Consider the following 27291-nt stretch of genomic DNA (forward strand, 5'->3'; position numbering starts at 1 on the left):
CATGATACATGTGTCGTACCTGCGTCTGGTAATGCTTGTATCATGTGCATGCACCCGACATGATGTAAGACTCCTACGAGAATGTATTATGGTCCTCCCACTCTATAGTCAGGCTGATATTATGGAACATCGAATCTTTATTTTATATCCCTAGGTGCCTTTCCCACTCGTTCTGTACTTTCACTTTTAAAAGAAGTTGCTTTTTGAAAACCTCAAGTTTTTCTAAAGCTTTAGCTTCATCGATATAAAAAGATGTAGTAATAGATTTATTTGAATAAGGTTGTACAATCTAATTTCCGTTTGCCGTATTTTATATCACCGAGCTTTTAGACAAAACTTTGTAAGAACGAAAATATCTAACGAGTGGTAATGGCTATCATGTCAGCAGAACAAGTTTACATCGAGCGGATGATTCTCTTTTTACGTTTTACCATTAATTTGTAGGGTCTATTTCGTTTATTAAATGATTCGGTCCATATGCAGTTATATACTAAGTCTATGCTTCCCTTTTGTTTGTATATTCTGACTTCTGAGTGAATTGTAGCAGTAAAACATGCCTAAAATGGGTAAGAATAAAACATCACGTGTTTGATGAGTTTTTAGTTAAACACGTAGCTGATAATTTATTTTCTTCTTTCATTAAGAGTTGTCTGTAGGAGATCGCTTAAAGCGATAAAATCACCTTGCGCATTCTTATTTTTGTTCTTTTACAATTTCCAATATTTACTATCTTTATCCCTTAATCGTGTGCAATAAAGAGTTTATCTATCTATCTATTTCTTTCGGAGTAAACAGTTACTATAAAAATGTAATGGAGTGTGTAAAGTCCTCGCAAAGCAACGTCCTCATTATCTGAGTGTAGCCGCTCGCAAACGCGCAGCTAGTCGGACCTGTTGGTAAAAAACTAAAAAAACGCAAATACCTGCCACGCGGGGTGAGTCAGGCGATCTTACGCTGATCGCAGTGATCCGACAGGTGGACCTGTTCATAGATCATAACACATTAATCTATTATTGAGTTATATATTGATTTCGACATATATTTTCGTCGGTCTAGTGGTAAGAATCTGACGAGGGCCAGGGTTCGGTTATCTGGTCGTGCACACATTTATAAGGTTGGGTAACCAATTAAGAAATTGCTCAGTCTGGTATTGTACACCCGTGTCCCAGCAAGTATGAGAAACAGTCGTCTGTCGCTGTAATTTCCAGTAGCATGAAAATCCCGCAACCTCGCGCAGGGTTTAAACTCTAAATTCGTCCCTTTTATATAAGGGAAGGTCAGCGCTCAGAAGGCTGTTATAAGGCTAAGGATGGAAATGATGGCTGACCCAAGTATTCAATAACAAACTGACATAATCAGCCCTTTTAATTTCCTCCTTAAACTACGCACGCTGTTTCAAGTTCCGATTTCTGAGCCGCGATCCTACTAATATTACAAATGCGAAAGTTTGTTACGATAGAAGGATGGTTGGATGTTTGTTACTGTTTCACGCAAAAACTACCGAACCACTTTGACTGAATTTTGGAATGGAGATAGATTATACCCTGGATAAACGCCTGGATTTTGGATTCATGAAAAACCAAAAAACCGCGTAAGAAGCCGCGGGCAACAGCTGGTTAAAAACAAAAGCTAATTAGAAAGATAGATAGATCGGATAGATAGATTATAGATTAGATGGATGGATTAGCTACGCTCGGATTATCGTCAGAAATTATCAAAATGAAAGGGATGATACGTTGGATTCCGAAGCCGATAAACGCAGCGTTTGTAGACCCACAACTAGTTGTCGACAGAGGACATAAAGCGAGTCTCGGAGTAACAGAATAGTAGCGTGTGGAACTCCCTAAAAAGTCCCATGTACACATACGCCCACTGCTGGACATGTGTTCATCGATGAGACCAGTTTTTGCTCGCTTCAAACCCCAGTGCCGCTGCATTAAACACATTGTAGTATCAATTCTGCAAGTAACTTACAAAAGAAACCCCATATTCATATCTTATACGTTTAATCGTTTAAGTATCTCTAATTACAACATGGCACATTATAAACTCAAACATCAACTTATATCACACTGTTAATTAACTTCAAAGAGATAACTTCTTCAATCTTCCCTTAACACTTTTAGCGCTACTCCTCTGTACCTCCTTTTTTATCTGGGTTCCGGTCATTTTGAATATCTACAATTTATACCGACCACAGATTATGCATAATTTTTACCAGTCTGAACGAAGATACCTTTTTATCTTTAACCAAATGTACATACAAAGGCAGATTTGCAAACATTTATAGTCTGCAAAAAAGCAGTGAATCGCTAATAGGGATCGTTTACAGAATATCAATAGCTTAGCTATGTTATTCTAGGAATCACCAAGCAGGTATAATTGTAAGGGCTCTATCAGCGAGTAGTTGGTCGGGCCGCAGTATAAATAACACTGACGACAAAAAGCGCAATCGCGAGTAACGATCAATCACAACCGGCTGGGTAGAGGCGGGTGATGACTTTGATCGCGTCATCGCTGATTTTGTTTTGATCGGTTACGTACCTACAGTTGTAATATATAATATAGTATATATAATATATTCATAGGCTTTTAACATAGTCATCATCATCAACCAACTATAGTGAAAGGGTCTCCCACAATGAGAAGGGGTTAAGGCCGTAGTCCACCACACTGGCCCAGTGCGGATTTGTGGACTCCACACACCTTTGAAAACATTATGTAGAACTCTCAGGCATGCAAGTTTCCTCATGATGCTTTTCTGCACCGTTAAAGGAAGTGATATTTTAATTAAATAAAACTGTGATTCGAACTCGGCCTCCCGAAAGTGAAGTCGAGCCTACCCACTATGCTATCACCGCTTCAATTGTTTCTTCACTTTTACATAGTACCTTTTACATGTTTAAATGTTTATCAAAAAAATTAAATAATTGAATAAATAGTTGTACTATGATAATAATAATAATACTTTATTATGCGCAAAGAAACAAGTACAATTAAAGCATTAAACATAAATGCACATTAGTTATCGTTTAAAGGAACTAGACAATTGTTACAACAATCTATAGTTAAATAAAATCCTATCGATGTATTGTTGGTAGAAAGCTTCTGCCCCTATACTAGGATTGAACCTGTAATATAGGAGCCAGTGATTTAAAAGTCTTACGTTAAAGGAGTAAGTACATAATTATTTTTATGCACAGTATGTATGTATATGTTTGGTGTGGAGTATAGATTGAAGAAATTACACGGACTCTTCTGCTTTTTGCACAAAATTAAACTTAAGTTTCATATATCATGGATTTACGAAGTAATGCCTGCTTCTATTCAATATCTAAAGCTCAGGATCAAATATGGATACAGCATATGTGGCAGTGTGGGGTTTCAGATTCTGTTGCATTGAATACTAACTGTAGGGTTGTGAATTTACCTCAACGTATAACAGTCACAAGCACTCTTACTGTCGTTTGAAAACATTCCGATTTTTAGGGGCCCGTACCTAAAGAGAAAAAAAAAGCCCTATAAATGACACTCTGTTATTACTATGTAGAATAGATCTCTAGGTCGGTCACTAAATGAGTTACAGACCTGAAATGTAAATTATGTATTCCGAAAATTGAATCTAATGAAAAAATTCAGTTAAATTATTTTTCAGGGCGGTCATATTATAAAAATGTGGCCACGCCGGGCCCCTAAAAGAATAGGACCGAGACAGCTGTCAAAAAATTTGTAACAGTGTTGGATGTCATCGAAATAAGTTTTTTTTTAAAATAAATGATTAGAAGGAGACAGCTCCTTCTTCGAAAGTACGGAACCCAGAGTGCGCGGGTTTGACTCGCACTTAGCCGGTTTTTTCAACATTCCTACCCAAATCAACAGCAAATTATACAAAGTACCGCATATTATTATGTCGTACCAGTTTGTAAGAAACCGTTCGACATATTTTTTTTATTTGCGATACATTCCGAGATTGGCGAGAGAACGTTGACCCAATAAACAAAGTTAATAAAAAAACTTTAAGTAGCGGTTTTGGCGCCACCGTGAAATTGGAACTGAATTGAGCGCGTATTCGATTTGAGTTTTTTTTTTGGGTTTTTACATTGCAGGACTTGATTGGAATTGCGGTAGATGTTTTGTGGTCGGGTTTAGACGCCCCGAGTTGGGGTCACAAGTAAAGCCGGCTTCACAGTCACTTTATGTTCTGTGTCCTGCTTCGCTAAAATAAATCCGGACTCAACATTATTTCTATTATTTTGATAAATTACAAAGATATTTACAGTATAGTTCATGTTTTTTTCATGACGTTCTCAAGTCGATACGTCTTTAACGTAAATAAGTACATTTTTATTATCAAGCAATATTTTTAATCAATTTATCGTACTTAATACATGTCACACGCATAGTATAGCATCTCTCTACGTATCGGATGTAGGTACTATATTTTGTGAGGTGTGGGCACAAATATTGACCCATGTTCGTAGCGCATACATTTAACACACATATTTGCGTATAAATGTTTAATATTATAAAATCGCGGATACTTGCGATAGCATCGTTTATTTTTATAATTACCCATAAAGTATTTTATATTTATACGATACGAAGTTGTTAATTCCATGGCTGAGCGTGGTTTCAGCAATTGGGAGAGCTATGCTCTGCGGAGTATCTCTACATCCCTACTAATATTATAAATGTAAATGTAAGTTTGTTTGTTACGCTTTCACGCGAAAACAACTAAACCGATCTTCATGAAACTTTGTACACATATTCCTGAAGGTATTTGAAGTAATATAGAATGCTTTTTATCCCGAAATTTAGCTGGGTTCTTTTGGGAGAGGGGACGAAAGTGTTTGACAATAATACATCATAACGCCGTCAAATGATAACCGATTTAAATAATTACTTACTTTTTTATACAAGAATACACTTAAAAATTTGAGTAAAATTACACCTAAATTTATTGCCACATGTCTTTCGAAAACCAAAAACAAACGCAGACGAAGTCGCGGGCAACAGCTAGTAATAATATAAGAATGAGATTCGTATAAATAATATAATCTCCGACACAGTCTAACAAGTTGCTAGCCTAAAGTGACTATGTGCGGGGCACATAGCTCGTAAAACTGATGGACGTTGGGGTCCCAAAAAATGTATTGCGGCTGCGTTTAGCGTTCACAATAACGCAGCGATGTTAGACCATAGGCGGTGCGCGTCGCTGAAGACTGAACATATGCAATGGATCGTGTTGCAATACCTAGATTTTTTATAGTTACTGTTGACGGACCAAGTAGGTGGCCCTACTGATGTTAAGTGGAAAACCATTGCATGTAAACACTAAGCAGGGTATGCAAGTGTCTATCAACCTGAGGCGAAGGTGTTAAACCTCATGTGCCGGTAATGACTCCGGTAACCACGCCCGTCAGACCGGAACACATAATTCATCATGGTCGTAGTACTTTCCCGGATGAGCTGTCCCTGGCGTAGCGAATTCTCAATCTCGGATCTAGGAGGTCCAGTCGTAACTCGTGGTTAGTTACCGTCGTACCCACAAACACCCATCGATTAGGATGCTATTGAAGACACTACAAAAGAAACGCCATATTATATGAATGAGTAAACTAATTTTCTTTGGTCGGATAATTACTAGGCGAATCATGTATTGCGTGGAATGGTTCCAAGAATGCTCGCTGCATTTCCGTGCTGAATCGCGTCGCTGATTGCGAGTAGCAGGAGCGAGCTACGTACTCGGAGCATTCGTAATCGTAGAGCTCCTATCTGCTAAAGTACCTCATAATTGCGCAAAATTAGACGAATTACAAAGAGGTAAAGCAACTTTTCACGTAGGTTGAAGTGGTCGGAAATAAAATTTAGGGGAACGTTTTTAAATACACTTTTCGTTCATTAATCTGTCAAAGTTCTAACTTCTATATCTTTAAAGCCAGACGAGGCTAATATGTACCTAAAGCTTTAAAGATGATAGCAATTTTTTTTAGATAATAAAAATAAACTTTATACCAATACCTAAGCCAAAAAACGTATTGAAAATATATTTTGATGCAAATATAAAAATAACAATGTGTTCATAGACATATTAGTTATAGCCAACATGTTTTTATGAAATATAACAGAGGCATTAGGAATCTGCTTCTTTTTTACGTCTTTTAAAAAGATATTTCTAGAAATAATTTAATTTAGCGCTTAAATTCTAGCATGAAACCCACTATTATTAGAATATTAAAAGAGGTTATTTTGAATCATAAACATTCAGTGGGATTTGGATTGTATCAAAACATACTTTATCCTGCCTATAATCTATTAATTATAGCTTCCTTGTAATAAAAAATATTCGATTGTGCAACAAGTGCATAAAATAATTAATTATATTTGAGATTTCAGTGTCGTGAGTTCAGCTTTTAATAAAACGTAATTAAACGATGAAATGGATTTAATTACCGATTTACGTAGGTACTGCTTTTATCTTCGATTGCGAGAAAATATGTTCGAGGACTAGGATTTCATTTCCGGGCAGGTCAAAAGTTAAATTTGAATTCATTGGTCACATAGTGGGGTTTTATGAACGCGAAGAAGTTAACTAAAACTTGATTTTGCTTTTTGGTTGATACCTTCTCTAAATTCTCTTATAATTTTTGCTGAATTTTGTTTAAAAAAAATACGAACATCATACATTTTAAATTCATACTGCGCTGTTACAAAGTTGTTTCAACTATTTATCATTGTTTTATTAGCATACCGTTCTTTCAGCGGCCGGATATAATCCGCATGAAAAGTAAATTAGAGTTGAAACTCTATAAAACTCTAGTTATTACTCTCTAGATTGACCGAAAACTGGAAAAAGGATAATTGGCGCTTGTTTCATATAGCACTTTAGTTTAAATAGTCTGGTAGGAAATTTTCTCCGAATGACTCGGTAATAAAATAAATGTCAGCTTATATCTGTGAAGCCGCCGGCCATTGTGCTGTATTCACCGGAGGGCCATTCCTTTCAATCACTCTTCAGATTTCTCCTCTATTCAATTCAGATCCAATAAAGTCCATTTATTATGGCTAGGTATAGTTGAATCTATATCGCACTTACAATAACTTGGTGGTTTGCCGCGTCTTCGTGCGCATGCAACTTTTACTTTAAAAACTTTAACCTTATTTTAAACTAAGCTAATTTCAATGAACTTACTTAAAAACAGACAAAGATCCCAAACAGTATTGTACTACCTACGTGATCTCAGTTTCGATGTCACCAGGGCAGGATAGATACAAAGCGGTTGTCAGTTGAGTCACACCATGAACTTTCACACGGAAGGTTGCTGAGGGCCCAGAGAGTGTCGAGTGAGGAGCTATTATTCAATTGGGGCCAACTGCGATTGGAAAATGACTGCCGCTTGGACACCCGCGGTCATCTCCTCACTGCCCGTGCCCGCTCCCTAGCCGTCTGTTTAACACTACCAGAGCGATGCTAAGGATATTGTTACCAAATATCGATAGCTTAATATAGTCCTCAAAGCATTATACATACTCTACGGTAATATACAACGTGTAAATAAAAAACGAAATAATACTTCATAGGCTTTTGAGGTACATCATGTACCTACTGTCTCTGAGACTTATCTGTGAAACCGAAAACCTAATAGTTTTTGATTAAACCTCTCAGTTTTTACTGAAAGCAATCAGTAGGTACTATATATTGTATAGGTGTCGCTTCTTTTGATTTAGAATTTTTGTACGTTGATTCCTTATGAAATTTACTAATGCACCCTTCAATATTAATTTATAATTCTGTTACACGTTGTATGATGAAGTTGAGTGAGTGAAATATTTCAAATGAAGTTTTGACATTAAATAATGTGTTTAAAAATAATTTTCTATGTTGTGTTTATAAAGCGTTTAGCATAATTGCTTCTATGTTATCAATACTAACACTCGGCATGTCTTCAGTGGAGGCGCGTATGGAGTCTTAAGCATTACTCAATCTTTCGAGCAATAAGCTTTGAAATGTCAGTGGAAGAATACTTTATTTTAATGCCATTGTCCCCCATTTTAATGGTTTAATTCTGTTCGGATACAATATGGGGCACGGTCCAATAGTGCGCGACGGGATCGATTGGGGCCAAGTGTGTCACTCTTCATCGGACCAATTGGAAAGTGAAACAATGGCGGATACAACTGTCAATCTAAATGTCATTTGTGTGTTACTAATACCACATATATGGAACTTTCTAAAGTGTTAAAGTATGACATATTCTGGATATGGCGGCAACCGGATATGGAATATAAGGTTGCCTAATTTTTTGCGAGCTTAATTACTTAATAATATCGACGTCAACAAGTAACAAGATCGAATGTCATCTTAGTTTGATCCGTCAAGAAAAGTACGGTCAAATGTTACAAGTGTTTGATCGTCGAAGATAGTATCGACGATGAATGAATTTGAAAACAAATTACAAAATATAACCTGCGTTAAATGTAAACATTTTCTATGAAAGCACACCAATGAAGCATCAGAGTAAAAGATAATTTCTTAACTTTAAAACTCTGTAAATTTTTCGCTTTCCCTAGTTATCATTTTTACTAGATATATAATGATAGATAACTTTATCAAATTTATCTATATTATGTCGGTAAAATAATAAGCAAATATACGACTATACACACATCGCCATCTAGCCCCAAAGTAAGCGTAGCTTGTGTTATCAGTAATATTTTATTAAATAATTTACACAAGTACTTATAATAAACATATGAACACCCAGACACTGGAAAACCGCCATGTTCATCGCACAAACATTTTCCAGTTGTGGGAATTGAACCCACAGTCTTGGTCTCTGGAAGCAGGGTCGCCTACCACTGAGCCATTCGGCCGTCATTAAAAGTAAACCAGTGTGAAATACATCGTCAAAATATCTTAATTTATATCGTTAGAAATCTAAGATGATCTGCGAACATTATAATAGTAAAGAGCCCAGTGGTACTCATTAAGGTAAATTAACCGTATCTTTTACGATTGCAATCTTACGAGTACAAATTATTGATTTTACAATTGCAAAATTCAACTGAAGCAGTATTTCTATTAATTGTGATATATATATTTGGTTGTTTTATAGCCAATTTGACTTAGTGTTCAGTGTTTATCATGGCTTACGAAAAATTGTGCTAGCTCTATCCAAAATCATAGTTAGACACAAAATATTAGGTGGGTTTTGTAAGAGTTTCGCGTTATCCTTAGCTATTTTTCACGTTTTTAATAAAAGTGACAATTTACAACTTTCTAAACGTTAAGTTTATTGCTTAACGTTAAGTAATATGCGTGCATAAAGTTTACTTACGTAATTTAAATAAACGTCCATCTAGCATCAAATATATTTCTTGGTAAGGAGCGGTACTCAACTACTGTAAGGAATGCGCACACTTTATAATTCTTTGAGAGTTATTTGGTCATAGGATGATGCTGCAGTTTTTCAATTTACATCTTAGCGGTACCTACTAAATACTAGCTAGTTACATGCCCTCTGTTATTGTTCTTTAAAATAGAAACTTTTTTGCGTCTACCATTTTGTTAATTTAGGAAAATGCTAGGTGTTGTGCCTACTTATGTTTCGGTTTCTTAAAACTTTAGCGAAAACCATTTTTCCCCTCATTATGTCCCTCTCTTAATGTCAAGGTCCTCTTTTAATGTCTATGCAAAACTTGTTGAAAAATATTTAGCTTATCTTACAAAACTCTATTCAAATCCTTACATCCCCATATGCAATAAAAGCTCGTTTAATTATTTAAGATAGATACTGAAAACAAATATCATTAAATGCTCTTGTATATAAGAGTTCATAGATAAAAGTGGTATAATTGAAAGCTTCTTAAGTAGTTACCTACCTCCTAATACCAGTACACAGGATTTATAAATAAAGTACAGCATTCACTCAGTCATTTATAGCCACGAGTAAAAACTTATTACATAGTATTATGGTATTAAACCTAGGCCGTGCCTGGCGCAGGATCGCGTTACGTCAAGATAGCCTGATCTAGCCAGGCAGGGGTCACTGACCTTGCCCTTGCTTAACTATGCGCCTGCGCATCTCGCTAGTTTCTTTTTTTGCAACGCATCCTTTATATCTTCTGATTACGTCTGGAATAGCAGTTTTTTATTTATATTACTCTATGCAAGAGAACTGACTTATTGATTGAGTAATTAGATAGATTTTATCGTAATAAATCGATGGCGGCAACTACAACTTTATCCTGAAACTTGATATTGGAACATTTCTGTGTGTATACTTTTTATTAAAAACAAGTATTTTTATTATATTTAGGTACTTTTGTTGGTTAATTATTGCTTGCATTATTAGTTTTTTTTTTATTCCATTAGAAGTTAGCCCTTGACTGCAATCTCACCTGGTGGTAAGTGTTGATGCAGTCTAAGATTGTAGCGGGCTAACCTGTTATGGTAGTCATACCCCCGTTTCTACGCGACATCGCACCGGAACACTAAATCGCTTAGCGGCACGTCTTTGTCGGTAGGGTGGTAACTAGCCACGGCCAAAGCCTCCCACCAGACCAGACCAGAGACAATTCAGACATTATAAATTCCCAAATTGCCCCTGCCAGGAATCGAACCCACCTACTTAAATTCACAGCGCTCACCATTGCGCCAGGGAGGTTGTCAGAACTTGTTACTTCATTTAGCTTGAGTCATTTACAGTTATCGAAAGACGATTCCATGAGCAGGTTGACACAAATTTGTAGTGGTTCTCTAATTTAATGCTAACCAAGGTCTGACAAAGCTAGTATTAAAGCTGGTTTAAAAAATAATTAAATGATAATTATTTGTCTTTTCCAGGTCAAACGGCGCAATGGCGTCGCCCACATATAGCTTATTGCTCCTCGCCTTCAGCTTCGTCATTTGTAATGCAGGTAAGACGATGTTTAATAACTTCTTTAAAACAGCCCCTGATGGCCTTTAATCGTAAAACGCATCTTAAAATCCGTCCTGCGGTGTAACTCTACATAATGCGAGAAAAAACATCGATTCTAATATGCATGGAAAATGTTAACGTGGGAAATGCAGCGCTCCCTTGTCACGCTTTAGCAGGTTGCAGAAAATTTACGCGCGTCGCGAGCAGGATACCAGCTAGGCCAAAAACCCTATTAAAATCGGCTCAGTAATATTTCAGGTATATTTTAACAAATACAAACAACCTCGTTAGTCGAACATGCCAAAAAAATAGGGTGAATGGTTGCCGGGTATTAACTTCAATACTAACAATGTTCAGTATGGCACTTAGATCTTTCATTAATTAATAGTATAATGAATCATACTTTTCTTTTCTCAATTAGTTACTTTAAATCCGTGCTAACTTTTCTTTCCCGCCAATCGATCTTGTCAAACTCGCGTCACCGCCATAGATCCTATACTTTTCTTTGATAGTCTAGTAGAGGCCATTATTATATTTTCATTATTTGTTGATATATTTAATATAATCATCGGGTTTATTTTATATAAAGTGCTGTAATTCCCTATTTCCTAACAAAAGCATATGAAAAAATACCAAAAATTAGAGAAAGAACATTTAACACTTTATAATGAAGTGTTTACTTTAGGAGCTTTACTTCCTATTTTGTCCTACTGTATACTATTTTCATAGACTATATAAAGGCTACTTAGCACCTATAAAACTTGTTGAAATTGGTGCGGATGAATTATGGTAATTCAAGGGACGTTTAAAATCTAAAGTATGAAACTCGCGAATACTGCTTCTTCGCGAGGTCATCATAGCACAATCGTCAAGTACATATATGTAAGATGATCCATATTTATGAACACTTTGCAAAAGAATTTCTGACACAGTGACACAAAACATCTTTATCTCGACCGGTACGAATACTTAGTGCGAAATTGGGCGTGGGAGCGTGGAACTTAATAGACAAAGAGGTAGGCGGCAAATTTCGCTAGAAATAGTTCCGAGATATTAACACCATATTACTAAAAACAAACATAATTACCACAAAAGTTTTTAAAGTTGTTAAAAAGACAGATTTTAACAATTTTTTAATAATGTTTGGAAACTTAGTTTTAGTTAGATCATTTCAATTAAATTTCCAAAAGTTGGATATTTCACGTGATTTGTTTTTGTGATATTTCATATATTTGCTAGTTTTTTTTGCATTTTTTGATGAGGACCTGATAGACAACGGAAATCTTCAGCGGACAACAGGAAATTAGCCATATGTAGTATAATAGCCTTCAACCACTACTATAACATAAATGCATACAATTAATGTCGTACCAATAGTGGCATATGAGACCTTCGATGTATGATATGTTCATTATTGATAGAAGTATTAGACTAATATTTATATATTCTGGCCATCGGAAATTTGACGGCTGTCTCTGCGTCCATATTCGATGGTTCTGTGGTCAGTCCGCACCGGATGTGTTCGTCGTATGACACGAGGGGTCAAGGCCGACTGGTCTCGATTGAGAGGTCCGCGACGCTCTGTCTCGTCTTTGTTCGCGTGACATTTTACAAATTGCGTAGAGCACAGAATAAACGAATAACTTCCGCGAATGCGTAAATCATGGACAACTTCATAGCGAGATGGAGGATTTGTCTTTTAATCCCACAAAAAAAAAAACGTTCATCTTAGGAGTAAAACAAAAGTTTTTTTTCTAGAAACGTCTAAACAGACGCAAAAAAACTCAATCGTTTTCAGTCCGGATTTACATAGGTACATCCAGTCCGGTCCAGGACTAACGTTGGCCATATAAGGATATAATTTATTTTAAAAATAAAAATTAAACTTTGATACGGCCAAATAGTATTTTTAAGATTGACCAGACGAATACGTATTTATTAAATGAACTCAAGTTTTCTTCTTATATGCAATTTGGTAGGGTTGTACGAAATGTTTTTACGGTCTTATAACAAAGATACTATACGACATAGTACAGTAAACAAATTAAATTCATATGTGTTCCGATAAGGTTGTTCAATCATCTCTACAGCTACGTTAACATGAGTGGAATGAATCCAGACTAGTAAGGCAGGTTCGCGTGAATTAGTGATATCATAGTACGTGGTGTCCCACGGCAAGGTATGCGATTCCCATGATTATGGTTATGGTTACCGGGTGGTGGTGCCGTCCGGCCGCGCGGCCGGCTCGGCGGCATTCCGCGCGCGGCTTCGGGCTCTGTGGTATGTGACTGCCACATCAGCTCAAGACACGCACGATGCGCGCCTAGTCATAGCTTGATTTAATGATCACTCAAATATCATTCTCAATTTGTCTTTAATAACTTTATTATAAATGCGAAAGTGTGTTATTTTGTCCTATCTTCACACTCGAAACAGTCGATTAGATTTTTGGCCCAAAGTTACTTGAAAGGACGGAGAGTAGTATATGTTATTTATCCCATGAAAACAAACGGTTGCCTATAAAGCGGATAGCGGATGAAGAACGTGGGCAATAGTAAGTAATTTATAAGACAAATAAAAGTCTAAAATACATCACCAATTCATTTTAAATAACTTAAAATTTAAGTAGCCGTTAAATTGGCACTTCAAAAAAACACTAAACGCACTTAAATCTACATCAACCCAACATCACTCTAAATATACTCGTACATATTGAACTATTAAAGTAGTTGTCTTTCTATGATTAACCGACGAACTGCACGTGAAGAAAGTCTTAAAGAGTACGTAATTGTTTAATACGCTTTTCAGAAATTTATAATAAAAAGAAACCCCTCTCTTTCAATATACTGTACATTATGTGATAAGTATGTGATGTATAATAAATTTATATACCTAGATGCTTCAAGATTTGCTTGTCGTCGACTGCGACTAAACATATTTTATCATGTTTTAAGCAAATAAATGAATTTGAATTTGAATTATGCCACTAGTCGACCACTTTGAATACATATATTAAAGAGAGTTGTGAAAAAAAAGTCTGACGAAGTGTGTTAAACATAATTTTACGAAAATAATTTTTGTACATTGATATTAGATTTCACTAAAATGTAAAGATAGGTGTGAGTTGAGTGAATAAATATTGTTAAGGTCTCTGAATAATTCTAAATCACAGGGTACCTTTTATATTTGAATGACCTCGTTCGATTATTTGAACAATAACAGATGTTACCCTAATGCAGGGTTTTAAAATTTGAACAGAATTCGCAAGTAGTTGTATTAGTTATTTCTTAGCTAACGCGGGTTTGTAAACATATATTATTTTCTTCCATCATGCAAAAATAACTCATAGTAAACACCGAAAACATTCGCAAAAAGCTAAATAACCTCATGTTTAATCCTATTACTAAATGGATAAGTATGGTACACGACCGGTGTAAATAATTAGTTCATATATACTTACGCGCGATTTGCCGGGTAATTTGGGTAAACTAATTGCTTTACATGTGTTGCATTGTGCATGCTTTAATGTATCCGGCAATTATTATTAGCAGGTTTATGTATGAATTTGACGGTTATGAGGATTGTTCAAGTAAGTCAATTAATTACTTCAGAGCTTCGCAGCTTGCGTTGAGACATGGCTGGAAACTAACAACTCGCGGAAGTTTCATTAGATAATCAAAACCGAATATTTGTATACTCTCAATACATAAAAGCTATATAGAAGAAAGATATTTAGTAACATAAAGGCTACGCTCAGCATTTGTCATGCAATATTACACGGCAATATTACAGGTACACGCATGATTCTGATTTTCGGCTGAGACGTCCTTTTGTATATCATTGTATCTCTTGTTTTGTTTGTTTACCTACCTTCATTTTAATGTATTTTGTTAAGTTTATTTTAATTGTAATGGAAGAGCGGAGTCTTCTGACACAGGGGTAGTAATACTACTCTTAAAAGAAGGCTTCAGCGATATATTGATACCACTTTGTTTATTACCGAAATAAACTAATTTTGATTTTATTTTTATTTTTAATAGAATAAAATAAAGTGAATATATTGAGAATTTACACTTGCATATTTAATTTGTGCGCCCGTTGGATGCTATATCAACTGGATATTTGGGTTTCATTAAAGCAAAGCTGTGATAAATAATTATACTTCTTCAGTAGGCAGTGTTTTTATGCATGTATAAAGTGCACGCCACTGATCTACATGACTTTGAGAGCCCGTTGGTTAGTGGCGGCGTTATTTATGTCATCACCAGCAAGTAATGTCCCACTGAAGGGTCCACCGGTCTCACAGTAAAGATGGACGGAATCACGGACAAAAGTATGAAAATAGAAGTCGAACCTACAACCATATTTATTCAATTCACTTTTTGAGTCAACGTTGCTTACTATACTCTATACTCTAGGCGAACATATTATATTATAAATCGTCTTTCCTGTCCTGTAGGACGTCTACCTCTTGGCAAAGGTTTTTATAGGTTATTATACCTTCAAATTCGTATTGGGTGTGAAATAAATAATTATATTAATAGGTGACTACATTTTATAATAAAAATTGTAACAAGAAGTGCTACACAAAATCTTCTTTAGTGCGATTAAATATTACCTATCACTTAAATATATTTTCCTATAGCGAACTTGCGGTGGGATAAACCCATAAGAAGGTAGACTTGCTTGGCTTATAGCCACAAAGTTCAACATTTCCGGGTGTCAATAGCAATTTAACTAAGCAATGAAATAAAGTTCTAAAGATTTGTTAAACTATAAAATGATGTTGAAAAAGAGCAATCTTTTGAGTTACTTGGCGGCTCTTCTCGGTAGAATCTGCCTTCCGAAACGGTGGTAGAGGCACTACAAACAGACCGACCTGACGTTTCGAAAGTGCTTATAAATTAGGCCTACTTGCAATAATAATTTTGATATTTTTCACACACATTCGAGAACATTATTGACAACTCTCAAGTATGCAGCAAGCAAGAGATGTTTATAATTTCTCAAATAAAAGACGCACAAAGCTCCGATATGTTAGATGTGCGTGCCAAGGATCGAATCCGGTCACCGCGAAAGCGAGGCCGAAGCTTTAACCACTAAGCTATCACCGCTTCCTAGATACTTACGGAAACATATTTTAGTAAAGCTGTTATGAACATAGATCTAAATTTAATACTCTGTTAATACTCAGTGGAGATGCTCTTATTTAAATCAAGATGGAGTGAGGTCCAGTAGTAGACATATTTGTAGACCCTAGAGGGCACTTAGCGCGTAACTGGGGTATTACGGACATGACCTATCGTTATTAGGTACCTACATAGCACGACTAGTAGATGCTAGAAAAACTTATCTTAGAAGAGATGTATACACCTGATTTTGATGTGAACGCGCTTAATAATCTCAGAAAGTACAAGACCGGTTTGAAAAAATATCCTCGTGTTAGATAGTACGTTAATTATGAGATTTTATAAGGTTTAAAACAAAGGGAACTAACTATTTGATTTGTACAACAATCCTACTATCCTACTAATTTATATAAATGTGAAAGAGTGGATGTTTGTTACTCAATCACTCAAAAACGGCTGAACGGATTTGGATGAAATTTTGCATGTATGCCTGTGATATGGAAAAGAGCATAGCATTTTATCTCGATTCCTTAAGCAGTTCCCGATGAAAAATTGAAAATTGTTTCCGAGTAAGTCGCGGGCTATGGAAAAGGACATGTACTTTCTATACCGATCTCTCAAATAGTTCCCGTGGTAGGATTAAGAAACCGCAGTTTTTGTATTTAAAAATCGATATTTAACATCCTGTATAATCTTGTATTATATCTTGTATGTTTTGTATCTGTTGTAAATCTTTTGTCCCCAGCCAGCAAACTGTAGTCGCTTAGTTAATGTATGCCACTAAAATCAGTTATTCCAGACTGATTGAACGTTTGTTCGATGCTAAGTAATCAAGTTAAACATACCCACTTACACCGTGTATTGTATAACGGAATAACAATTTACAATGGGACTCATACATTATTATTTAGATAACATTTAAGGCGCTACCTTTGAACGACGTAGGTATAAAGTGAATGGTTCTCCTTATTGTCGTATAATGAGAAAATATGGCAATAATAAGTAGGAACTAAACGACATGGAAAAAAATTATGTTGTTTTCGTGGTAAATTTTATTAAATGTAGAAAATCTTGTATTTGGGACATCATTTGTTATCATTAAAATAATAATTCACATAATTTGTCATGGCTAATAGAACTTCATGAGATAATCCTTTACAGAATAGAAAGACTTTAGCAAAATAATTAGCAGTAAAGAAGAAGCAAAGTAGGAAAAAAGAGCGGATATAGAAAATAGTAGAACTTTGCTATCGTAGAGACTGTAATACCTAATATTTTTGTTATTGCATATCTGTATGTTCGTTTTGTGGTGTACAATGAAAGTACGAGTATATATTAATTCATAGCTTCTAATAAGTTATTGTGCAAGTGGTGAATAGTGACATCGTTATAAAGCATTTACTTCAAAATCTAGAACTCACTTCTCAGTATTATTAGTAGGACTAGGTTGGCCGAGCTATCACACCCTCGCTTTGCCGCTTGCACCACCCGACACATAGGTTTTTTTGCAGGCGCGAATAAGGGTAGTTTCGAAACATTTTAAAATTGACCATGCATGCAAGAAATGAATTTTAAAATAGTTTTTGCGAAATAACACTTATGCCCACTTACACTAACGACGAATATGCCTTGTTCATTGCCTAAATAAGCAACGCCTAATCGAAGGATTAGGCTTTGCTTATTTAGGATTAGGACTATTCACCAATAGTTACACCTTAGAGTTGGTGGAACTTTTTTTTTATAGACATCGCCTTAATCATTAGGCGTTCGATTTATGCGATGGTTTCGTGTAAACAGGCCGTAGTCGCATAAATGCGCTTAGACGGGCCCTTAAGCATAATGCGAGGTTACCGTTCACAATTATTGTTGTGGAAATTCTAAAACAACAATCCATTTATCACTTTAATACAAAAGATGTAAGAATACGTTTTCATCTACAATGTTCATATAATATTGTATTATGAAAAACCGTAACAAAGTTGTTCTTTAATATGTGTAAAGAGCTTGAAAGCCTTTCTGATTTATGGAAAACTCATTTTTTCCCGAGCTCTGCTACATTATATTATGAATCTTTTTCACTTTATTTTCCCTTTTAATATAAGTATTTACCATGTATACGAGAGTTTTTCAAGGGAACGTTCAAAGAAGCTTTTAGATTATTGATATATGATACAATGTACAAGTAAATAAAAGGTCTGCTTGATCCAGATTTTTATTTTAGGAACATAGAGTTTTGCATTAATTATCATATTGTAAGTTGTAACCGACTACTTTATTAAGGAGATTCTTATTTGATATCGGTTTATGAAGATAGTTACGACAAAGTAGTCTCTTAAAAATATACACTTTTATTGTACACCAAACCAAAGTACAGAAAACCGAGAACAAGTTATTAAAAGCAATGAATACAATTTGGGGGTTATATTGCTACATAGCTATATGGTATATACCAGACGGAGATTTTTTAATAGGTTGGTACAACCTACGAAGATTTTTAGTTAACCTTCTACTTAACCCTTTTTTAACGTCAATAGGGAGAAAAGGAGATATAGATAGCCGAAGGAGTACAATTTCAGTTGAACCACCGTCCGTCCGTCTTTCGAGTGAAACAATCGTAATTATTTGACAAAGATGTGTCGTTTCATCGTCCAGGAAATTATCTCTTTTAAATATTGATAAATTTTCCTTTTTCTTTAGGAAATCACTTTTGGTAATTTTGTGTGATCGGATCGGAAGATATTACTAGTTTGGTAATTTTGGCTTAACGCTCGAACTGATGGGTGTATTTTCACGGCGAGGCATTGACCTAAATTCAGCCAAACTAAATAGAGTGGCCCTTAACGATATTAGAGTGACCAGCAGTTTAAAAATCAAAATTCTTTATTGCCAATGTATACAGAGGAATAAAGGAGAAATACTAATAAGCTCAGCCGAATTCCGCCTTAGAGTATGCAATATTTTACATTCATGCGAGATCTATCAAGTGTAACTCAAAAAATTAAAAATCAATAAATATTGATAATAAAAATTGTTATCAGTAAAATAATAATTCACATAATTCGTCATGTCCAATAGAACTTTATGAGATAATCATATACAGAAAAGTAAGACTTTTCCAATAAAAATATCTTTAGCTTTATTTTAAATATAGAAAATTAGCAAGACTCCATAGTATCATTTGGTAAATCGTTATATGAAAATGTTGTTAATTGTTATATATAATAGTTGTTCATGAGTTAACTATCGTACAGTTTAAAACAGTACATTTTTCCCAGACAATTAAATTTTTCCAATAAAAACTTGCTTCCCCTATTTATCACCGGATGTTTTTATAAATAAAAGCTTAAAGGGTTGTTCTATTTAAAATATCCAGACGTACTGTAGATTATTGTAGCAGTCAGAACAAGACAGCCACGCGCAGTGGGCAGCGACCCTGCTTTCTAAGCTAAAGGCTGTGGATTCGATTCCCACAACTAGAAAATGTTTGTGTGATGAACATGAATGTTTTTGAGAGTCTGCGTTTTCATATTTAAATCATAAGTATTTATGTATATTATGTATTATGATATTCATCAATCATCTAGTAGCCACAACATAAAAAGAAATAGAACAATTTGTAGGACACTTTAATATATATCAGGAAAATTTAAAAAAAACCCTGTCTAACATATAAATGAGCCCCAATCCCCTGTCAATCCACAAGAAAAACGACTAAATGATTCCACAGATGGGATTTTCCTCATGAGTGCGGATTTTTCTCTCCTTTGTGTGCAAGTGTGTCAAGAGGGCCGACCGGCTAATGGATGGAACGTGCTGAACGTCTGTCCGTGTTATCGTCCTGCGCAACAGCAGGCTGCGCTCAATGGCTGCCATTAGCCTCTTGGCTGCGATGCTGGCTGATAAAGCCATGTGTTATGTGTTGGTACTTCGTTGCAGTTTTCTCTTGGAAACTGTGAAGTTTGAGAGATTCTTTAAAAAAATGCTTGGGCTTTTAAATGAGAGAGGTCAGATTCTTCGAGTCGAGTAGCACACAGGATCCATGGACGTTTAGGTCCCTAGGTGAGTAAATGCAGTACTGCGTAATGTTTCATTGTTTGTATAGGTACGCCTCACTAGATGGACAAAAAACTTGTAGCCCTGGTAAATCCTTAAAATATAACTGTCCAGCAGTTGATATCCACTGGTTTAAATATGATGATAATTAGATCTTCTCTGATATTACGCAGCAATAATAGTAGGTTTGACGCCCGCCCTGGCGCAACGGTGGGCTGTGAATTTAAGGTCTCGGGTTCGATTCCTGGCAGGGCAATTTGGGAATTTATAATTCCTGAATTTACTCTGATGAGAAGCTTTGGCCGTGGCTAAACAATTTAGCTTTTTCATAACCACAGTACCGCGTGTACACAGTACAGTGTCGCGTAGAAACCGATTAGGGGTATGACTACCTCTGACAGGTTAGCGCGCTACTATCTTAGACAGCATCATCTACTACCAACGAGTGAGATTGCAGTCAAGGGCTAACTTGTAGAAAAAATAAATTATTTCACTTCGGAATACCACTCTTAGTAGAAATTGGAAGTACCTATTAATTAAGAAATAAACGTTATTCCAACAAGACTGTCATAAGTTGTTATGAATGGATTTCAAAATACCTTTACAAACAAAAACATTTTTCCTCCATCGTCCCATCTGAGGTGTGTTGGCCTAAGCTCTGCACCCCTCGTTGACGATTACAAAATCATAAATTCAGTTGCGTTGATAAATTAAAAAGGATGATGGGCATAAAATAATTTTAAGAAAATATTTACCAGGTGAAAATGTTTTAAGACTTAGCTATAACTGAAGATAAACTATTCAAGATTTTGAGGCCATACTCTGTTTACGGTTTTGTCTTTAAATGTTTTTAAATGTTAGTAATGATAATTTCTATCACAAGCCGAGCAGTACCAGCAATGTACGCTATACTAGGTGGTATATCCGCATCTCGGAGGGCTAGAGATCTGATACAGGGTGTCACGGGCGCGGATCGATACCGCCCCGCCCTCCGGGGCACGAATATACATTCGTGCCCCGGTTACTTGTTTTTGTGGGTTTTGTTCTACCTACCCCTGTTTTATGATATGCAATATTTGTGCATGGATTTAAGTTTACGTATTCAGTACCGAAATCCGCAATTGAAGGTTACTCGATTAGACGCTTTCACAAATATTCTAAATTATTTCCATTGGGTTATCTTCGGTTGGCATTTAATTTTTTTTTTTGTCTTGATATTAGATTTAAATAACTTCCGTTTTTAATAGAAAGCACGGTCCGGTGTAGATTAATAATTTGTTAAAATTGAGAAGAAGCGGCTAACAGCAAATCACACGTTGAATCAGTGCATTATTTTAATAAGCAGTGTACCTTCTCTTAATCTGTTACTAGTTAATTATTTTAAGTACATGCACGTCAGTTTTTAACAGTTTTTTACTTGTATGTAACATCAAGTGTGTGTTAAGCGAAAGCCATACCGCAGCGTCCAATCTGTGTAGTTGACGGCGTAAAACTTTGCGTCTTGCGAGCAATAATAATAATCTTGCTAGACGCAATCTTTAACGGCGCACCGCATGCAGTCAGTGTGCTGCCGGACAATCGACTGAAATTGACTGCACACCAACAGCAAGCGGACTGCCCAGACGGTTTACAGTTCTCATGCAGTTATGCCAAAAACTTTTTGCAGCTGGCATGCAGTCCTCATGCAGTCCGAGTGTGTTTGGTCTAAGGACGCTGCGGTTTGGCCTTGCCTTTAGTGGGCAGCCTTAGGTTTTGTTATTGGTATGACGCCGACAGATCGCGGGGTGCGCAGAGTGGCGCGGGGCGTGTTTACTTGCACCGAAAGGTCACGTCCGCGCGTACCGTCCTTTCAATCTTTGCTTATCGATAATACTATCTCATGGTAATAATTAAATTTAAATATAGATGGGATGGTGAGTTAGACATCAAGGTTAAAATATAAAAAGCAATCCTAAAGACATTCGCGATGACTTTTTAACAACAACCTAACCTGAGATTAACTACCTGTAAGTTGTTTTTAGACTTACGACTTTACTAATAAACATTATAAAGCCACAGTAAAAGCTATATTAATTGTGGTAAAGCGGATACATAGTTACATTACGATTGCTCTCTTTCTGTCATCAGTAATTTGACATACGAAAGGAGCCAAAAAAACATTGCGTAGTTATAAAATAGCTGTACTACGTTTCGTTAGAAGTTAAGAGGTCGACTCGATCGAGGATCGAGGATCGACCTTAAAAAAGAAGGATAGGAATATGTAGTGGGTAGGTACTAGCTGTTGCCTCGTTTGTTTCTGTTAGTAAATAATCCCGCGGGAACCATTACTGTTATCATAAGTACCGATAAGGGCAAAAGTATGTTAACTTTTGTCACGATCGGCTTATCGGTCAAGCCGTGCGCTACCAGGGAGCTTTTCCAGGATAAAAAATATCTTATGTACAGCTCCAGGATTCAAGCTATATTATATTATAATGTGTAAAATTTTGTCAAGAGCGGCGTAGAAGTTAAGCCGAAATAGGTAACCAACAAGAAAACATACAGACAGACACACTGACGCATTTTTAATATTAGTATATGCAATATTCAATAAGTTCGGTGAAATGGTTTTATAGATTATAGGTAGCATACAAATAAAAAATAAACAGACGCATTTATCGTATAAAAATGGCTGAAAGTCGTAGTCTGAGGATCCGGGCTATGCATCCCCAACACAGACAACCCACGGAAGCGCTCGTGCGACATTACACCACGTGTGGGCAGCCTTATAAATCAGACACACTAGTGAATCATTCATTGTTTTCATTCCTCGATGTGATATAACGAAGCACCGATACGAGGCGATTGTATTTCAAATATTTTTGTTACGGCATATTGCATGGTACCTACCTATGTATTTTTTTAGTTTGTAGTTTTCAGTGGTCTTCAGGGTGGCATTAAATTGCAGCTAATCACGCGATTTTGAACTTTTATTACCGACTTTAACAATTAGAACAGCTTAAAGTATTTTACTTTTGTATCTATAATTCATAACGATGGTAATATAAACTATGCAATTTGGAACGAATGCCAACGAAAACTTACTACGATATCTGTACATCTACAGTTTTGTTACAATTTTGTTAAAAGTCAGGTACTTACCAAGGCCTGTCTGACATTATTTACATTGTAAAATTCAGTACATACTTTTTAGATATAGCTGTGTGACTGGCATATTGTAATATGGCATTCATTTTGTATTAAATGTAAGATTTAAAATCTAAAGCCGATACCATCATTGTCATCAACCTTTTAACGTCCCACTGCTGGGCATAGGTCTCCTTTTCTTAAAAGAGGGCATAGACACACAAAGCTTTTCAAAGGCGGGTTGGTTGGTTATTAGGTGGGTATAATATAAACATGTTTTGAAGTTTTTGTAAGACCATACAGTGAATGGTAAAAAAAACCATCCTAAAGGCATTCGTGATGAATTTTAAACAACAACCTAACCTGACAGATTCTTTACCTGTAGGGTGTCTTTAGACTTAAGACCTCACGAATAAACATAAAACAGCCACAGTAAGTATAAAAGCTACATATTAACTTAAAGCTTACCCAGCTTAGCCTATTTTTTACTGTTACTAGAAAAGTAGTAATTCTTACAGTAAACAAGATAGCTACTAATTATGAAATACCAACTGAGGTATAAGTAATCGTTTCTAAGTATATCAAGTGGAATGTGATCTTGCGTAAAATTAGTAGTTAGGCGCGTGACGACAGTCTAATAGTCTAGCTAAGTGACTATCTTACAAGTGACCGGGAGGCGCCAATCATTTAGCGGAATTGGATTGCTCCCGTCCTCCGCCATACCTCCCTCCCTCCCAACTCCTCGCTCGAGCGAAATGGGAGTAAGTGAACGTCCTTCCATCGTTAATCAACACTGAGGTGAATGGATCTCAAAAGAAGAATATAACTATAATTCGTTCATAATAGTTCTATTATACTAACTAATTATATTTTCCTTATTATTATTATATTCTTGTATATTCTATCGATATAATTTTCTTTCTAGATTATTATAAGCAATGTTTGTGTTTCATTCGAATATTGAACACGAGGTCATGGGTTGTACCAAGTATTGAGTATTTCTGTTAAGAAAATAGTGTTGTTTTAACCCTTTGTCTTGGAGAGCACATTAAGAAGTTTCTGTTTACCTCTAATAACCAGCATGTGATAATAATTAACCTGCCAACCTAGAAAAGAGTAGGATGGAAGGTCTGAAGTTCAATCCTGATGAAGGTCTCCAATGACTGAATATTTGGCGCAAGCAATTCGTTTTCGCCTCCCAAGCAAAGACTTGATTCCAGCGTAGATCACTTTGGACAATTATGCATGGGATTCTAAAGAAGCGATGGGTGTTAGACCTTAGAGTCGAAGTTAGTTAGATAAGCTTACGAAGCCACATCATATCGGCGTAAAGTGTCAACACTACATTCTTTTCTCCTATGAGGACATGCCGTAATAAGGCAAGGCAAGGCGTCGGGTACGTTTGTCAAAGTCCTTTAAAGTATAAAGCCCAGCCCCACATCAGTTTTATTTGTTTCTGATATGTATATTATGAATGATATAGATAAAGACAGTGCAGTTGATTTCAACATTCAGATAATTCTTTCTTTTATTCAAGAGAAAAGTTTGATTTTATTGAGAGAGTTCTAGTTGAAAAGTTTTCTTTTGAAATCAAACTATCTCGGTCAAGAGCGTGGTGGGAGTGGTGGGTGGTACTCGTGGTGTGGTGGCGCTGAACTTGAACGGCGGTCGATGCCGAGGTGGAATGCTTGGAGTCAATGTCGGCCGCAGACATTGGCACTACTACACGGATGTGATAACTTATCGGTTAACTCTTCATTATATATATAGGAATTCTTCATAACATTTTAGAGTTTCGTACCTAAGTGGCTAAATCGAGTCCCACTGTCTGTCTGTCCAACGTATAAGTTTAAACATTGTTTAAATTTTTATTCGAAGCGCCGAGCGTTTCAAAACTGTCTGAAAACACCTATTATTATATGTATCCATCCACAAATAGATTTTGTTTATATCGATGGCAAATTATTGGATTTCTACATAAACGAGTATTATGATTTTAGTAGCAGTACCTAGTAGTAGAACTTATTGTGACAGAGCTCGGCCGGGCAAGTACTACCGCCATGCGTATTCCTACTGCTGCGCAGAATTGTTTTACTGCGTGTTTCGGTATGAAGGGCTGTTGCCAGTATAATTACAGGCACATGAGCCTTAGCATCTATATCACAGGTTTATGACAACAGGGTGGCACATTCCAAACGTGTTCCTTGCAGTGTTGCTCTGTATATATGCGATGATTTTCCAGATGATGATTTTCTTATTCTCACTTGTAGGTAGATATAATTTTCAAGAAGGTTCTATGTAAGATGGAACCTTTGTCCCTTGAGGTAAGAATATTCCTAGTGGGTGAAGAGGCACTCGCGAGTCGCCGACCTCCCCGAGGGTTGGACTGCAGAGGTCACGTCAAAGCCGATACTCGATACCTTCGTAACGCTCCGGGAAGCGCAACATTGACCGCAGACTTGTGTTGTCTTAGCGTAAGGATCTGCTCACAGTGGATATGCATTTAAACTCCCGATGCAGAAAATGGTTGTTATTGGTTTAACCGATTTTGTATGTCTGATACCGTGGGCGCTAGCACAGATAGACCAATTTGATCTACGTCCGATATGATTTTGCTCCAACTCTTTATTGCATCCTTATCGCATGATAAAATTACTTGTCTTTTTTGTCAAAATTTAATTAAAAAAACGATACGTACGCTAATCAGGGTTCTGGGCAGATCAGTGGTTATTTTATTTTTTAACTTTTTACCGTTTTGCTCTAAAAAATATAATCTTTTGTATTCTACAGGTATCTCTTTAGTGCAGGATCCAATATATGTATTTGTTGATTATAGGCCACTTGGGGCGCACCATTTGTTTTCATCGTAGGTGCAGATCTTTTATATGTCCTTTTTGTCAATACAAGACGTGGACGTGAAGAGAGATTTTCAATGCTACTTCAGTACAGGTTTTGTAACTATTGTAGGTACCAGTTTCCGTTAATGTCTGATATTTGGAACACGTTTAAACGTAGGAATTATAATATATACCCTTAAGTATTTTCTCGCCCGAATCGTGGAATGACACTTGTGTTTTAATGTCAAAGTAAAATAAATGAGACTCGTTTGTTTTTTTTTACTACAGTTTTTTGCTTAACAATTATTCCAACACGAGCGCTGACTGCAGAAGTGTGAAGGAATTAATTTATTGTTAAAACAAGGTATTCAAAACATTAAGTGGCATTTGACTTTAAGTATTAGTAAGTTAATCTTTACAGTATTTAGTATATTGGTAGCCAAATTCGATACGAAGATTACTGCGTGAGGATTTTGTTTTATTTACTAACAAAGTGATCAGTATAATCTTTAAGAAACCTATTTCGTCGGTGTGTAAAGCGCTTTACGCTTGTTTAGTGCAAGTACCAGCAGGCGCCCTCGACTTTCAATGCATGAATAAATCGAGCATCTTTTTTGCTCCTCCTGGCTTCTTTTTCTTTTTGCCGATAGAATGTTTCCTCTTCTTTATAGTTTGCTAGCCATGTCCATGGCTGCGACCGCGTGTAAGTATTGTGTTGTAAAATTGTAAAGTCAAGGAAAAAAAGCATTTTTTTATATCCTCTCTTAGAAACCAGATGCCAGGCAACACCTAGGTAGATGGGTACTTGTATGTGATTCTGAAAAGATCCAAAAATATACTTGTAAAACCTTGAAACTTACATTAGTATCCTGCTATAATAGAATACCGTATTGAGTTTCGCATAGCTTCTAATATTAAAAAGTCAATACAAATCTCATCCATCTTCTTCTCCTTAAAGTGCCTCATTATATGGCCAAATGCAAGCTTTCTTTTTTGTTCTAAATACTTAGAACAGAAAAGAAAGCTTAATTTTTGTTATTTTGGTTCATCAATAATTTGGGAAAAATAAGACCTGGACCAACATACAAACATACAAAGCACATTAAAGCATATTACTAATTAAGTTACCCTTGTGTCGTTGTTATAGTTGAAGACGCGTCAGTAGAATGCGGAGAAAAGTTAAGACATTTATTTCTTTAAAAGCATAATAAACTGCAAGAAGAA

General features: G+C 36.0%; 1 protein-coding gene across 1 annotated transcript in view; it reads left to right on the forward strand.

The window, feature by feature from the left end:
• The window catches only part of LOC120624238 (zonadhesin), a 63964-nt gene that overhangs the window by 28292 nt on the left and 8381 nt on the right, over window positions 1-27291 (forward strand). Inside the window, exon 2 of the mRNA XM_039890676.1 lies at window positions 10847-10920. Coding sequence (XP_039746610.1) covers window positions 10847-10920 — 74 coding nt within the window. The remainder of the gene's footprint in view (window positions 1-10846; window positions 10921-27291) is intronic.

Source organism: Pararge aegeria, chromosome 6 (assembly GCF_905163445.1).
Source record: "Pararge aegeria chromosome 6, ilParAegt1.1, whole genome shotgun sequence".
Taxonomy (NCBI): Eukaryota; Metazoa; Arthropoda; class Insecta; order Lepidoptera; family Nymphalidae; genus Pararge; species Pararge aegeria.